At 46.4% G+C, this 13048-nt stretch overlaps 1 protein-coding gene across 1 annotated transcript in view; it reads right to left on the reverse strand.

Moving 5' to 3' along the window:
• Positions 1-13048, reverse strand: part of LOC146833614 (cytochrome P450 2D15-like) — a 160231-nt gene that overhangs the window by 106198 nt on the left and 40985 nt on the right. The window contains exon 3 of the mRNA XM_085601488.1: positions 11578-11730. Coding sequence (XP_085457614.1) covers positions 11578-11730 — 153 coding nt within the window. The remainder of the gene's footprint in view (positions 1-11577; positions 11731-13048) is intronic.

Below are 13048 nucleotides of genomic sequence, written 5' to 3' on the forward strand. Positions count from 1 at the left end.
CTTGCACGCCAGTATGCACCTACCCGCTCTCTCCGTTCCTCCTCACTTGAAAAATTTGATGTGCCTCGCTTCAAACTCTCTAGAATGGGAGGTAAATCCTTCTCTGTTTTGGGCCCCTCTCTTTGGAACTCGATTCCTCTTGCCCTGCGCAGAGAGCCATCCTACTCTTACTTTCGCTGTGCCCTTAAAACCTGGCTTTTCAACCAATAAAGTTTCCTTACAGTATTTTCGTCCAGGCGCCGGGAAACCCTTTTTGGGTAGCTGTTGCGCCATACAAGTTAAATAAATAAATAAATAAATAAATGTCCATTGTGGGAGTGTGTAAATCCGTTGCCTGCCCCGGGGGTGTGTGCTTGTGTTAGAGGGGGTGACCTGGCGTGCTGTTGGGTGTAGTGTGCTTTGTCATTGTGTCTCCCAGGTGATGTGTCTGTCCCCTCATGGTGCATGCTGGCATGACAGTGAGTGTGAGTTCCTGTGCTAGATACCTGTGCTTGTGGAGTTGGAGTTTGAGTGTACAGTGGTCCCAGGAGGGCCTTGTGCTGCATACAGCAGGGCCCAGTGTCAGCTACCTTGTCAGTAGTTTGCCAGTCCCTGTGCATTGTGCATGGGTATGTACATATGCCATATGGGCTGAGGTCATTGTTGTCTGCGTCTCATTTCCACTATGTGTTGTGTGGGGCCCACCCTCCCAGCCTCCCGGACATCCAGTCTTGTGTTTCTGGTTGTTGTAGCCTTGGACATGGCCTTGCCTTGATTTGTGAAGGGTGCATGGAGACGTTAGTGGCATGAGCATGGTTTGTGAGTGTGGTTGTGTGCGGTGAGTGCTTGTGGGAAGTTGCGTGCATTTGGTGTATATGTTGTGTGGACCCCATTGCCCCCATGTTACGTAAGTTGTTTGTGTACTCACCAGGCTCTGCGACTCCTTCAACTCCTTGTACTCCCACCGGCGGTAGCAGGGCCATCACCTTCTCCTCCCAGGGATGGTAGTGTACGGGTCTGCGGGGCGGCCCACCTCCAGTGATGTTAGTCTGGGCATATTCTTCATTCATTTTCCTCTTGACCGCCCGGCGCAGATCGTACCACCTGGCTTGGCATTCATGCCTGGTCCTTCGGACGGGCGCAACAGCATTCACCCTGTCGATAATCCTCTGCCACATGGCAGATTTTTCAGCTATGCTGGTCTGTCTGACCAATGTTCCAAACAGCTGTGACTCGACTCTGATGACTTCATTGACAAGGAGGTCCAGCTCCGCCGTAGTGAACTTTGGATTCTTGTCTGTGGGCATGGTGTGGGGTGTGGGTGTGGATGGTTGTGGGTGTGTGGGTGTGTATGTGAGTGTGTGTGTGTGTGAATGTGAAGAGGGGGATGTTTGTGGTGGAGGTTGTGTGAAGGTGTGTGAGTGAAGGTGTAGCGAAGGTATGAGTAATGTGGGGTTGTTTGTGTGTGTGCTCTGTCAGTAGTGGGTCTGTTGCAAAGGCTCATGGTTTGTGTGTGTGGGCCCTTTTTATTGGTCAATTTTTGGGTGGGGCTGTGTTTGAATTTTGGTGGGTGTGTTATAAGAGGTGGTTGTGTTTGGGGCCTCTGTTGGCCTGTTTGGATGTGGCAGGTCAGTCATTGAGATGTATTTTGTCGTGTGGATGTGTTTGGTGGTGTTGTGCGAGTCGGATTGACCCTCCTTCTGCTGTTTAACAGTGTCCTGGTTCTGTAGGAGTCTTTTTTGCGTAGGTGCGATCCGTACATACTCGATACTGGGTGTGGGTGCTGGGGTACGGTGTTGGAGTGCGGCGCGTACATGCGGTGGGGGTACTGCGGGTACAGGGGGGGACGGCGCGTACATGGGGGGGTGCGGTGCGTACATGCAGTGGAGGGGCAGGGGATACGGTGCGTACATGCGGTGCTGGGGTAGGTGCGTACATGCGGTGGGGGGCAGGGGGTATGGTGCGTTCATGCGGTGGGGGAGCAAGGGGTTCAGTGCGTACATGCGGTGCTGGTGTACGGTCCGTACATGCGGTGCTGGGGTACGGTGCGTACATGCGGTGCTAGGGTACAGTGCGTACATGCAGTGAGGGGCAGGGGGTACGGTGCGTACATGCGGTGGGGGGGCAGGGGGTTTGGTGCGTACATGCAGTGCTGGTGTACGGTCCGTACATGCGGTGCTGGGGTACGGTGCGTACATGCGGTGCTGGGGTACGGTGCGTACATGCGGTGAGGGGCAGGGGGTACGGTGCGTACATGCGGTGGGGGGCAGGGGGTAAGGTGCGTACAGGCGGTGCTCGGGTCCGGTGCGTACATGCGGAGGTACGGCAGGGGGTACGGTGCGTACATGCAGAGGTACGGCACGTACATGCGTGGGTGATGCGCGTACATGGGGGGGTCGGCGCGTACAGTTGTGGGGCTGGGGTACAGTGCGGACAGGGTGGTGTACGGTGCTGACAGAATTGGTGGTGGGGGGCCCGTTCGGCTCGTACACGGGCATAGGTTTACCCGTGTACATGTGTGCTACTGCATTAGCTCCGTACGGGCCTTTTTCCGTGCGATTGTGTATTCGGACGGACGGTCGGGATCGTACTTGCGCGCTCGGACTTGTGTTTTCCGATTTGCACGTACAAATGTCCGGCTCACTCTCGTACACTTTTCCCGACGATATTCGGACGTAAAAAATTTCCGGCGCACTCTCGTAGACTTTTCCTGACGCTATTCGTAGATATTCTTCACGTACGGATCGTACTTGCCCATTTGTACGGTACTTGTACGACTCGTACGTAAAAAAATACGGATACGAGTCGTACAGTAATTTTTTTTACCGGATCGGAATCGGCACCTAAATGTATGAGCAACATCACACCACAAGCATGTTGGGTAGTGTGATCACCTGTGCCGAGGATTTAGCCATAGGCATGTGGTGCAGGAAATTGATCCAGTAACATAGTTCTCGTTCTATCACAGTGTCATAACTTCAAAAAGGTATAACGTAGATGCTGTAGGATAAGGCACTGCAAGGGGTCATTACATATTCAATCAATCAAAATTATTTACATTGCAAATGATGGTAAAACACACAAAATCAAATATACAATACAATATAATTCATCAAAAGAAATTCATTACTGTCTTAATTTCATACAAAATTAAATTCCACTGAAATTACACTTGTTCAGAACTCGATCATATTCCAAAGTTAAACAATCATTGTAATGTATAGGCCACCTAATAAAGGAGGACTAGGGATTTTTTTAGGTTTGCTATCAATCACCTTCCTGTGTGACAAGGACTTTCTTCATCACGTTAGCTATGCACACTAGATGATAAAGCCATGCCTTTTAAGTTAAAGAAATCTAGGATCAAGGATGATATAAAGCTCAGAAAACTTCTTAGTGATATGGCTGTTTCATGGAAAAAACTTTTACTTAACTTTCAGAGGTGCAATATGGTGCTTGCTCATTTCAGTTGACTTACACAATCGTAATTCCATCTTCTAAGGCGCTGATACATCTGACCAAATAACTTAATGACCCAGATACAGGCCCAGACCCACTTCACACCCAAAGCAGAACCACCACAGCCCATGCCACATTTACGGACCATGTGTCAAGCTGCTGCACTACAAGGATAGTGCTGGGTGACTGCATGCTTAGAGATGTGACCACGCCTGGCCTACACAGCAACCCCAAAGGCTGTCCTCACTCACTGCAGGAACTATCTACAAGACCGCTAGGGGGAAGAAACGTGAACCGAAGTGAACCATGTGTACATTTAACTTTTGAGGGACACTAGGGATTGCCCTAGGGCCTGATCCATGCCTTTGCTGTCACCACTGGGGGGATCCTGCTATTAAGAAAACCAACTTGGGTGGGTTCAGCACAGAGGGGTTTGACAGGTGTAGTGCCGCACAGAAAAGGCATCATCAGGGTCACTGACTTGTACCTTAACATGAATTGAATAGTATGTATATCTACTAGGTGATTAAAAGAACGTTCTTTGAATAAAAGATAAGCACTGGGCTGGACATTTATGTTATTGTGTCTGTAGGTCAATTCTTGAGTTGTGAGCCGTACTCTCCCTCACTACCTCCATGAGGGGCATGTGACTGCTCACCACTGCTACCCTGAGAGGCAAGTGCGGAAAGATATGTACTTGGTTCAGTCTTCTGATCAATAGTTGGATGGACTCCAGGACACCTGTGGCAAACAACTTCAACCACCACCGTTGGGGCCCAGTAGCACGTCTGCCGTTTGGCCTCCAGAATGGGGTCTAACTCTAGTGCAAAGCAGAATTCCCACAGGTACAGAAAGAAACCTCTGCATGAAGAGAGAAAGGTTTTCTGGGAAAGGGACAGGTTAGGTCATAAAAAGGAAAGGGGATGGTTAAGGGAAAGAATAGGACAGTACTCAAAACGTTGCATGAACAGCAGGTCGTGGGAGAGGTTCAGCCTCCTGTGTGTTGGCTTTAAATAGTCCAGATACTTTTGCTGGTTTAGGGAGAAGTGAGATGGGCCAATAATTACTAAAACATAATGGGTCGGCACCAGTTTTTTTTAAGATTGGTACCAGCAGCGCATGTTTCCACAAAGAAGGAAAAAGGCCCGATTGCAGGGAAGAGTTCCAAATTTTTAACAAAGGTTTAATCAGTAGCGGAGCTAATTCATTCAGAATCTGAGCCGGGGCAGGATCAAGGGGGGAGCCGGACTTACATTTTAGAAACAAGGACAGAGCGTGATCTTCAGACAGCGGTTTAAAAGAGGTAAATGCTATAGCGCAGGTGGTGTTATTGGCTGAAGTAGCAGCTAACGGAGTCTGTTGAATAGCTGCCGTAATGTTCACAATTTTCTCAAAAAAGAAGTCCGACAAGCCATCACTAAGTAGTTGGCTAGGGATGACAGGGCATGCCAAAGCAGAAGGGTTTGCGAACTCCTTAACAATATTAAAGAGCGTCTTGGTGGAATTTTCCGCTCTTTTAATTTTGTCCGTGAAGTACTGTTTCATGGCATTACGTTTGAGTTTGTGGAACTCTTTAAGAGCTGATCTGTAGAGGGCTTTGGACTCTGGGTCGTATGAACGACGCCAGATACGTTCCAATTTTTTGCATTTACTTCTGTTATCTCGTAACAACGTTGAGAACCAGGGGGATGAGGGTTTAGAACGTTGAGAGGTGAAGTTCTGCATAGGGGCAATTTGTTCAATAGCAGCAGCTAGATCATTATTAAAAGTAGCTACAACTACATTAAGATCATCCGCAAGAGAATCAGAGCTGTTCCTAGACAATTGTTCCAGAGCCGTACAGGTAACTTTATGCCACTTTCTACCCTGGTCTCTGATAGTCAGATTCATCTTAGGTGGTAAAAGAGTGGATATTTCAAACGGGATCAAGTAGTGGTCAGACCACGTGAGGGGCATAGGTGGAAGAACCTTAAGGTCAGACCAGCTTGAAAAAATTAAGTCAAGGGTGTGTCCTGCAGAGTGGGTGGGGCCATTGACTTTTTGAATTAAATTCAGACCTTGCATGGAGTCTAAGAGATTTTTGGCGCGTGTACAATCATATACATCAATGTGGTGACTGAAATCTCCTAGTACCGTAAAGTGAGGATGTTTATGAGAGAGATCAGCAATGGCCGCCAATAATGCAACAATTGCGGGCTGGGGAACGTTAGGTGGGGAGTATACCAAGGCGCATGAAAATACGGCAGTGGAGGCATCTGAGATAGAGAAATAGAATGCCTCTATGGAACCTATGTTGGAGATTTTCCTAGAGGTGATGGTTAGATGGTTCTGTAAAATGACAGCAATTCCACCTCCAGACTTTCCTCCCTCGTGGCTAATTCCCATTAGGCGATAGCCAGGGGGTGTGGCCAGAGCAATATCTGGATTAGAGGAGTCTTTGATCCACGTCTCTGTGAGAAAAAGTAAATCCTAGGACGTCTCAGAAAGTAATAGCCATATGTCACTAGAGTGACACGGCAAAGAGCGGCAGTTCAATAAGCCAGCCATGTATAGGCGGGTAAGAATGGGAGGAGTATAGGTGGCAAGAGGGATAGATTTATTAATCCTAAAGGAAAAGGTGCAATGCTTACATTTAAAATGAGACCAGGTAGGCGAGGTCAGATTACAGCGTACCTGGGGAATGCAAGCTTCCTTGTTCAAGGCCATCAGCTGGGATCTAGACCAGGGGTATCTTTGGATAAGATGTGAACCGGCAGCATGACTGGCCCTAGGCCCGGGACTGGCACGGACGGGCGCAGACAGGCTAGCCTTTGGCGAGCCTTCGGCGCGCCGCCGGCGCGCCCTCTGCGCCCGTCCGCTGCGCCTCCTATGTCAGGGAGCCATTTTATGCCTGTGTGGCGGGAGGGGCGGAGCACTAGACCGCTCTCCAGCTCCTCGCCTCACTCAAGATGGCGCCCGAAGTCGTTACCCCACGCAGTACCTAATCGTCTGCAATGGGCGCTTCGAGGGAGACAGAGGGTTCCCAGCAAGTGAGTAACAGCTCAGCGTGCGCGAAACCGAATATTTATAATTAAAATCAAAACACAACATTAAACGAGTAAGTGCAAGTGCAGTTAAGAGTAAAGTAAGCTAAAATCACAGTCTCAACAAATGCTCGCACAGAGTCCCGGCTTCCGCCTCAGGATCGACCCATTCGCTTGTAAATCAGCGAGTGAGGGAATACACTAGGTTTTTATGCTGTGTGGCGGGAGGGGCCGAGCACTAGGCCGCTCTCCAGCTCCTCGCCTCACTCAAGATGGCGCCCGAAGTCGTTACCCCACGCAGTACCTAATCGTCTGCAATGGGCGCTTCGAGGGAGACAGAGCGTTCCCAGCAAGTGAGTAACAGCTCAGCGTGCGCGAAACCGAATATTTATAATTAAAATCGAAACACAACATTAAACGAGTAAGTGCAAGTGCAGTTAAGAGTAAAGTAAGCTAAAATCACAGTCTCAACAAATGCTCGCACAGAGTCCCAGCTTCCGCCTCAGGACCGACCCATTCGCTTGTAAAGCCTATTGCAGTCCATACTGCTTGAGACCTTGGTGAATTTGCTTTTGGTCTTGGTTGCCATTAAAACTAAAGGGGGGATTTAATTCATACACCATTTCTCAGGGCCAGAAGGGGAGCAAGAGAATAAGATGTCTGCCTGTCCAAATGTCATGGCATAATCAAACACAAATAGAGCAGGGCAGGGGTATTGGGTGTCAAAGAGAAGGACGGTGCTGAGATGGGTTACTGGACATTATGTATGCTTTCTATCTCCTTTATTTCCATTTTCTCCCCATCCACCTAGAGGCTTCTTAATTTGAGTATACAAGGTCCCAGTTAGAGGGTGGTTGTTACAGGGCATACATCGAAGAATGTATAATTGAACATCAAAGTGCTTACAGGTAAGCTTTTTTTGGTGGCAAAGCAAAGTTCAAAGGATGGTTAGGTAGCTGTCTACATTTTGAGACCTTTTCACATTTGTTTTGATATTAAATGTTTTTAGCATGCAAATACCCAAATGTGTCCTTCCATTAGAGTGGAGAGAGCCACTGTAAAAAAAATGTTAATATGAAAGCCAGAGCTTCTGCTTCTTGCAAAACATGAGGTGGGTAGTAACCATTCTTAAGGAAAAAGGGAAAGTGTTCCAAAATGTAGGTATGACAAGCCACATTAGGTGACAGCCCAACCACGCTTGTTGATATAAACTTTCAAGAGGACTAAAGCAAATCTAATAGCTTTTGAGGGAGTACTTATGAAAAACCTCTGCAAAAATAACATCAAACCAGCTACGGAACAAACCTTTTGACAAATACACAAGGGTTTCTAATGTAATCCAATGAAGCCAAAAAGGTTGAACATGGGCATATTTAGGGATGCCATATTGCAGTCCAGCTGCTGTTCCTGATCAGCTGAAGTCTTATCAGAAGATGTTTAGGAGTAGCAAGTTCAAATGAATTGCCATAATGAATGCAGGTGTTACCTGGTGGTATCTGGTACCAACATCCTCCGATGTTCGGAAGGGAGAGGAGGGAAAAGAGGCAGGAACTTTCTCACAGATTAAAAAAGGGGCAATTATGTGTTGTAGACCCAAAAAGTCCAGGAACACATGGAGGGTTTGCTGTCGAGAGAGCATCAAACATATCTTACTAAGGCAAGTGGAGTAGGCCTCTTTCCCCAGGTTGAAGACCATCATTCGGCCCCAAGGAGTGTGATCTTGGTCTTGTCTACACTCAGTCACTGAGAAAATAATCTCATCCAAGTAGCATCATCAGACAGAAAAGCAGGAAATTGAGTAATGCGTCCTTCAGAGGCAGTGTCAAGCCACAGAATAATCGGTGTGACATCCCCATAACAAAAAAAGATGTATCCAAATTAACTAATTAAGGAGGTCAGAGGAGAGACGAGTAAATGAAACAGAGGCAAGCTTAATGCCAACCCCTGGGATACACCACATGTAAGTGGCCAACAATCAGATCGATGTAGAGGCACAGATACAACCGTTGACATCCCAGTAAAGGTAAACATGGGCCAGTTCAGGCCTTACTTCTTTATTCACCCCGTATAAGCACAGAATGTGGTCATGTCACCTTTTTCAATGAAATTCTGTTGTTTGCTGCAAGCACAATAACTAGGTAACTGTGCATGAGTGCATGAGCTACAGGCAGTGGTGCTTAGAACACAGATTATAAATCAGTCACACACAGCAGTGGTTGGCTATTCACATTTCTGAGCTGTGATATCTAGTGCCTATGCACTAACTCATATAAAGGGGGCCTCTAATGGATATAAATATGCTTGAATGGGGTACCCCAAAAGTATCTTCCTGATTCATCATCTTTCATCCAAATTTTAAACCAGCAGGCAGGACTCCAGATGAAGCTTGACAATGAACAATATATCTCGACATTTCCAGATAGGGCAGGGTTGTGATGAGTCTGGTCTAAGCTCAAAGTTCAAACCATGGACCTGAAGGCCAGCCTCAAGGCACATTGCACATGTCTTTGAGGCCCTGTCTCCATGAAGACCCATTTGCAGGTATCACACGGAAAGGACTGTGTATGTACAAGGAAAGGAGGACTGGCTCCCGTTCAGATATTTATTGGTATGATCAAGTGAATTTATCAATATGAATGGAGGGAGAGTTTCAACACTCTTGCTGAAGGAACCAAGGTGTGGTGTTCCTCCCCAAAGTGGATGAGAACTGCACTTACCCCAGGACTGGGTGGAGCACTGCCAAGATACCCCTCGAAGACAGACACTCCATGTGAACTTTGATTGAAGGTATTCTCTCTCTCTCTCTCTCTCTCTCTCCTCTCTCTCTCCCTCTCTCTCTCTCTCTCGCTCTCTCCTCTCTCTCTCTCCCCCTCTCTCTCTCCTCTCTTTCTCCCCCTCTCTCTCTCTCTGTCTCTCTCTCTCTCTCTCTCTCTTTCTCTCTCTTGTCAACTGACGAGAGTGGGAAACACTCGAGCTGCTGCTGAAGTGGCCGAAAGTCCTAGCAAGAGCTGTGTGACGCACAGTAAAGCATCCCCAGGTACCCTCATTATCACAGGGGAACGGAGACCAGTGGACTTCCCAATATAAATCAACCAGCAGTCAACATTCCTGCATGGCAGCCGTTGCCCACAATGTGAGAAGACAAGCAATATTTCTCCAGCACCTCTCTGCTGTCAGCGAGGGACCAGATGGGAGCAGAGTAGTCGCTGTCATTTCACCGACTCACCTAATTTTCCCACTTACCCACTCCCCTGATTGTGTGGTCGCTCACCCCTTTGTCAACACTCATTGCTTTTGCCCACTTGATCATCCTGCCTGTTTGTGTACAGTACCAATCTAAATTTTGCCCAAAGCTACTTCCAGCTGAACATCTTCTAAGACCTTGTCTTTTCGTCGCTTCTCATTCGACCAAAGGACCTAACCTGTGTACATTTATAAGTTCAACCATTGTGGGAATCCACACAGCACTAAGGGAACAGGGCGCACCTTGTATACCATTGCTCTGCTTGTTTGCAGTCTATGACTAATCTTCCGTTCTTACATTTCTGGAATAATAACTTCTGCTGGATTGTTTTTAAATTGTGTTGAATTTCCATTCTGTGCCAGTTGTAAATGATGCCAGATTCTAAGCAGATTCTCGACCCCATGGTGACCTGTAACTTCCACCTCTCAGCAGGCTTTTATTTACTTCGGTGTAGTGAGTCACACTCATCTAATGGTGGTGGGGCATACTGAACAAATCCCCTAGAGTGCCTATCTTCTTGTCCCTTCCCCTCACGTACACAGGACACTGATGGACTGTCAAGTCATACATTATATCTAGGAGGGCGACAGAGTTTACCAGACAATACCCCTGTTGTATGCCTAAAGCACATTTATTAAGATATGTATTTGTAAGCACCTGAAGTAGCCATATTTATTATTACTGAATGCTAATAGTGATCGGTTTATCACCCTCAGAAAATAGGAGCGCCAAATTGAGATCAACAGGGATCTGTATGGACAGAGCAACTCACAAGTCATAGCTTTGCATTTTCGACAGCGGAGCTATCCCGACTAAGTTTTGCACCCCATCTCTGTTCAAATGGAGTGTGCCGCTCTTCATGCACACAATTCCTGTGGCTCTTCTTCACCAGCTCCCACTGCTTTCAACAGTACAGAGGTCCATTTCAAAAGCAGGTCCTCCTTACTTGTTCTTGTACTTTCACCCAATCTATTGGTGCCATAGCACTGTTACCCCACTCCTCTTACAGCAAATACCCTTCTCTTCTTCCTTCCCACTCCTCAACTTCTCTCTCCAACGTCTGTCTACTTGGGTCTCCATGTGAAATAACCCAAAAAAACGTTTACTATACAACTATATGCTTTTTCAGTGTTTGTCTACAGGACTGTGCTATCACAATTCATGTAGACCATCTTTCTTTGCCCATAAATAAAAGCTGTGGTCATCCATTTCCTACGCCATACACTTAAAAAAGTAGGATAGGGCTTGATTTAGCATTTGGTGGACAGGTTACTTCTTGCCTATCAAACCCTTGGTCCGGTTCTCTCATTTAGAGACCGACGGATCTTAGGTATTCCATTGACAGAGCCCCTTTGGCTTAGTCAATGGAATGCTTCCATCAACAGCCCGACAGAGTAGAAGCCTTCGGAGGAAGGAAATTACACTGCCCGTCCTATTTAGGGTGGACAGTGTAATGTTTTTATTTTCGTGTCTGACATCACCAGGAAATCTGCAGTGACAAACAGGAAAGAACTATCGAGACGCCTAGGGTGGGTGTGGCAATCAGTAGTTTTTTGGGTTTTTTTTAAACAAACTCCTGCTTTGGGGGTTTCTTTTGAGACAACAATAAAAAGAAACAAGTGATTGGCCATCAAAACCAATGGCCATCCACCAAACATTTAGTGATGGTGGTTTTATTCAATGTAAAGAGATGACCGCCGGGCTGGTGGTCATCTCTATACTTTGTGGCCAGTAATCCATTAGAATGTAGTGGTAATGTCCTCCGCAACCCTCACGGACTGACTTTGTCCACTAAATATTAAATCAGGGCCATAAACAAGATTCTACATATTCCCTTCCTTACGACAGGCCTATCCCTTAAATAAGACGTACCTTCTTCCGATTCGAATGCCGAGCAAAGACACCTCGCCTCCTCAATCACCCGCTTCTCCAAGGACTTCTTACCCAAACCAAAGTTCCTCATGGTGGTGAGTGCAAACCGCCTCTGCTCCCTCCAGGCATCGCCGTACCTTCCAGCTATCACACCTGAGGGGGGTGGATACCAAAGGAAACATGATATATCACAACACTTGAAATGGCAGCACAGCAATCAGACAAAAGGATAGATATGATCCATTTGTATTAAAATGTGGGGCTCTCTTATTTAGAACCAACTACATGAATGCCTTGAGTGCCTCAAAATGCTTAGATAATGCCCCTTCCTCACAGTAATTCTCCACCTGCCTTCCTCCTTGGGGCTGCTCAGCACATCAGTGTTGAGTACCAAGTGTGCCAGCATGGGGTGGGGTATTTATGGCTCCTGGTAAATACCATCACCCCAGCATGAAATATTTATCAGGTGCTGAAAATACGTCTCATTCTGGGTAATCCCAAGAAAAATGGATAACTACATGAAGAATTTCAATTTCTAGTGTGAGGTTCTGCATGTATCAGATTCACGCCACTCCTGGGTGAAAAAGAGGGTGTGAATATTCCAAAGTCGTAACTCCCGTTTCTGATGTGGACGGAGTTACAAGTATGCACAAGGACTCCTGAAAGAGTAATCTGAAGGAGTATATTGGAAAAAGCGCATTGGTTGGTGTCAAGCGAATCCATTCTAAAAGACATCAATTAGTCAACATGTGTACTGACGTAAATGTAAACATGTGCACGAATTGAGGCTCACACGGTGCCAGGCAATAAATAGAGTGAATGTATTAGAGCTATTAGCTCTGATCTTACGCGGACTACTGGAAGTGTTGGGTGTTTTGTCCCCGTACCTTGCATTCCCCGTGTTCGCTCCTTTTTGTGTAAATTCAAGTTTGCATTTCTCAATAGGATGATATCAATATTATTAGATAAACTTGATTATGTTCCCAAGGTTCGGTCATTTTTGTCCTGAGGATGATCTCATTGACTGACGCCTCAAGAGACCGAAACATTGATAACTATCCCACATCTACCCCCAACACCAATACATATTGAAGTTTTTCCTGAATTACGACCAGTGTATAAAGGAAATTTGTGAAGGAGTGGTTTATGCATTGACTGAATCTGACTATGCATTGTTGAATTACTGAAATGATTTTGTGGCTTTGGTCAGAGTTGTATACTATTGTCTTGATACTCTACACTGCTATATCATCATGATTTAGTATTAAAAATCTAATAGAGCTATTCAATTTGCTCTATATTTTGCCTAACAGAGTACGCCTAATATATGCACATGTTAACATTTATGTGTTATTCGTAAAACTTCCTCCCTGTACTTTCTGATGTGTTAAAGTCTGTTTATGTTTAACTGATATAGCTAAATAGGGCCTTTATTTTTAGATTTAGAGGGATTTAGATCTCGGCGGACAGG

The sequence above is a fragment of the Triturus cristatus genome, chromosome 4_2 (assembly GCF_964204655.1).
Source record: "Triturus cristatus chromosome 4_2, aTriCri1.1, whole genome shotgun sequence".
NCBI classification, from domain to species: Eukaryota; Metazoa; Chordata; class Amphibia; order Caudata; family Salamandridae; genus Triturus; species Triturus cristatus.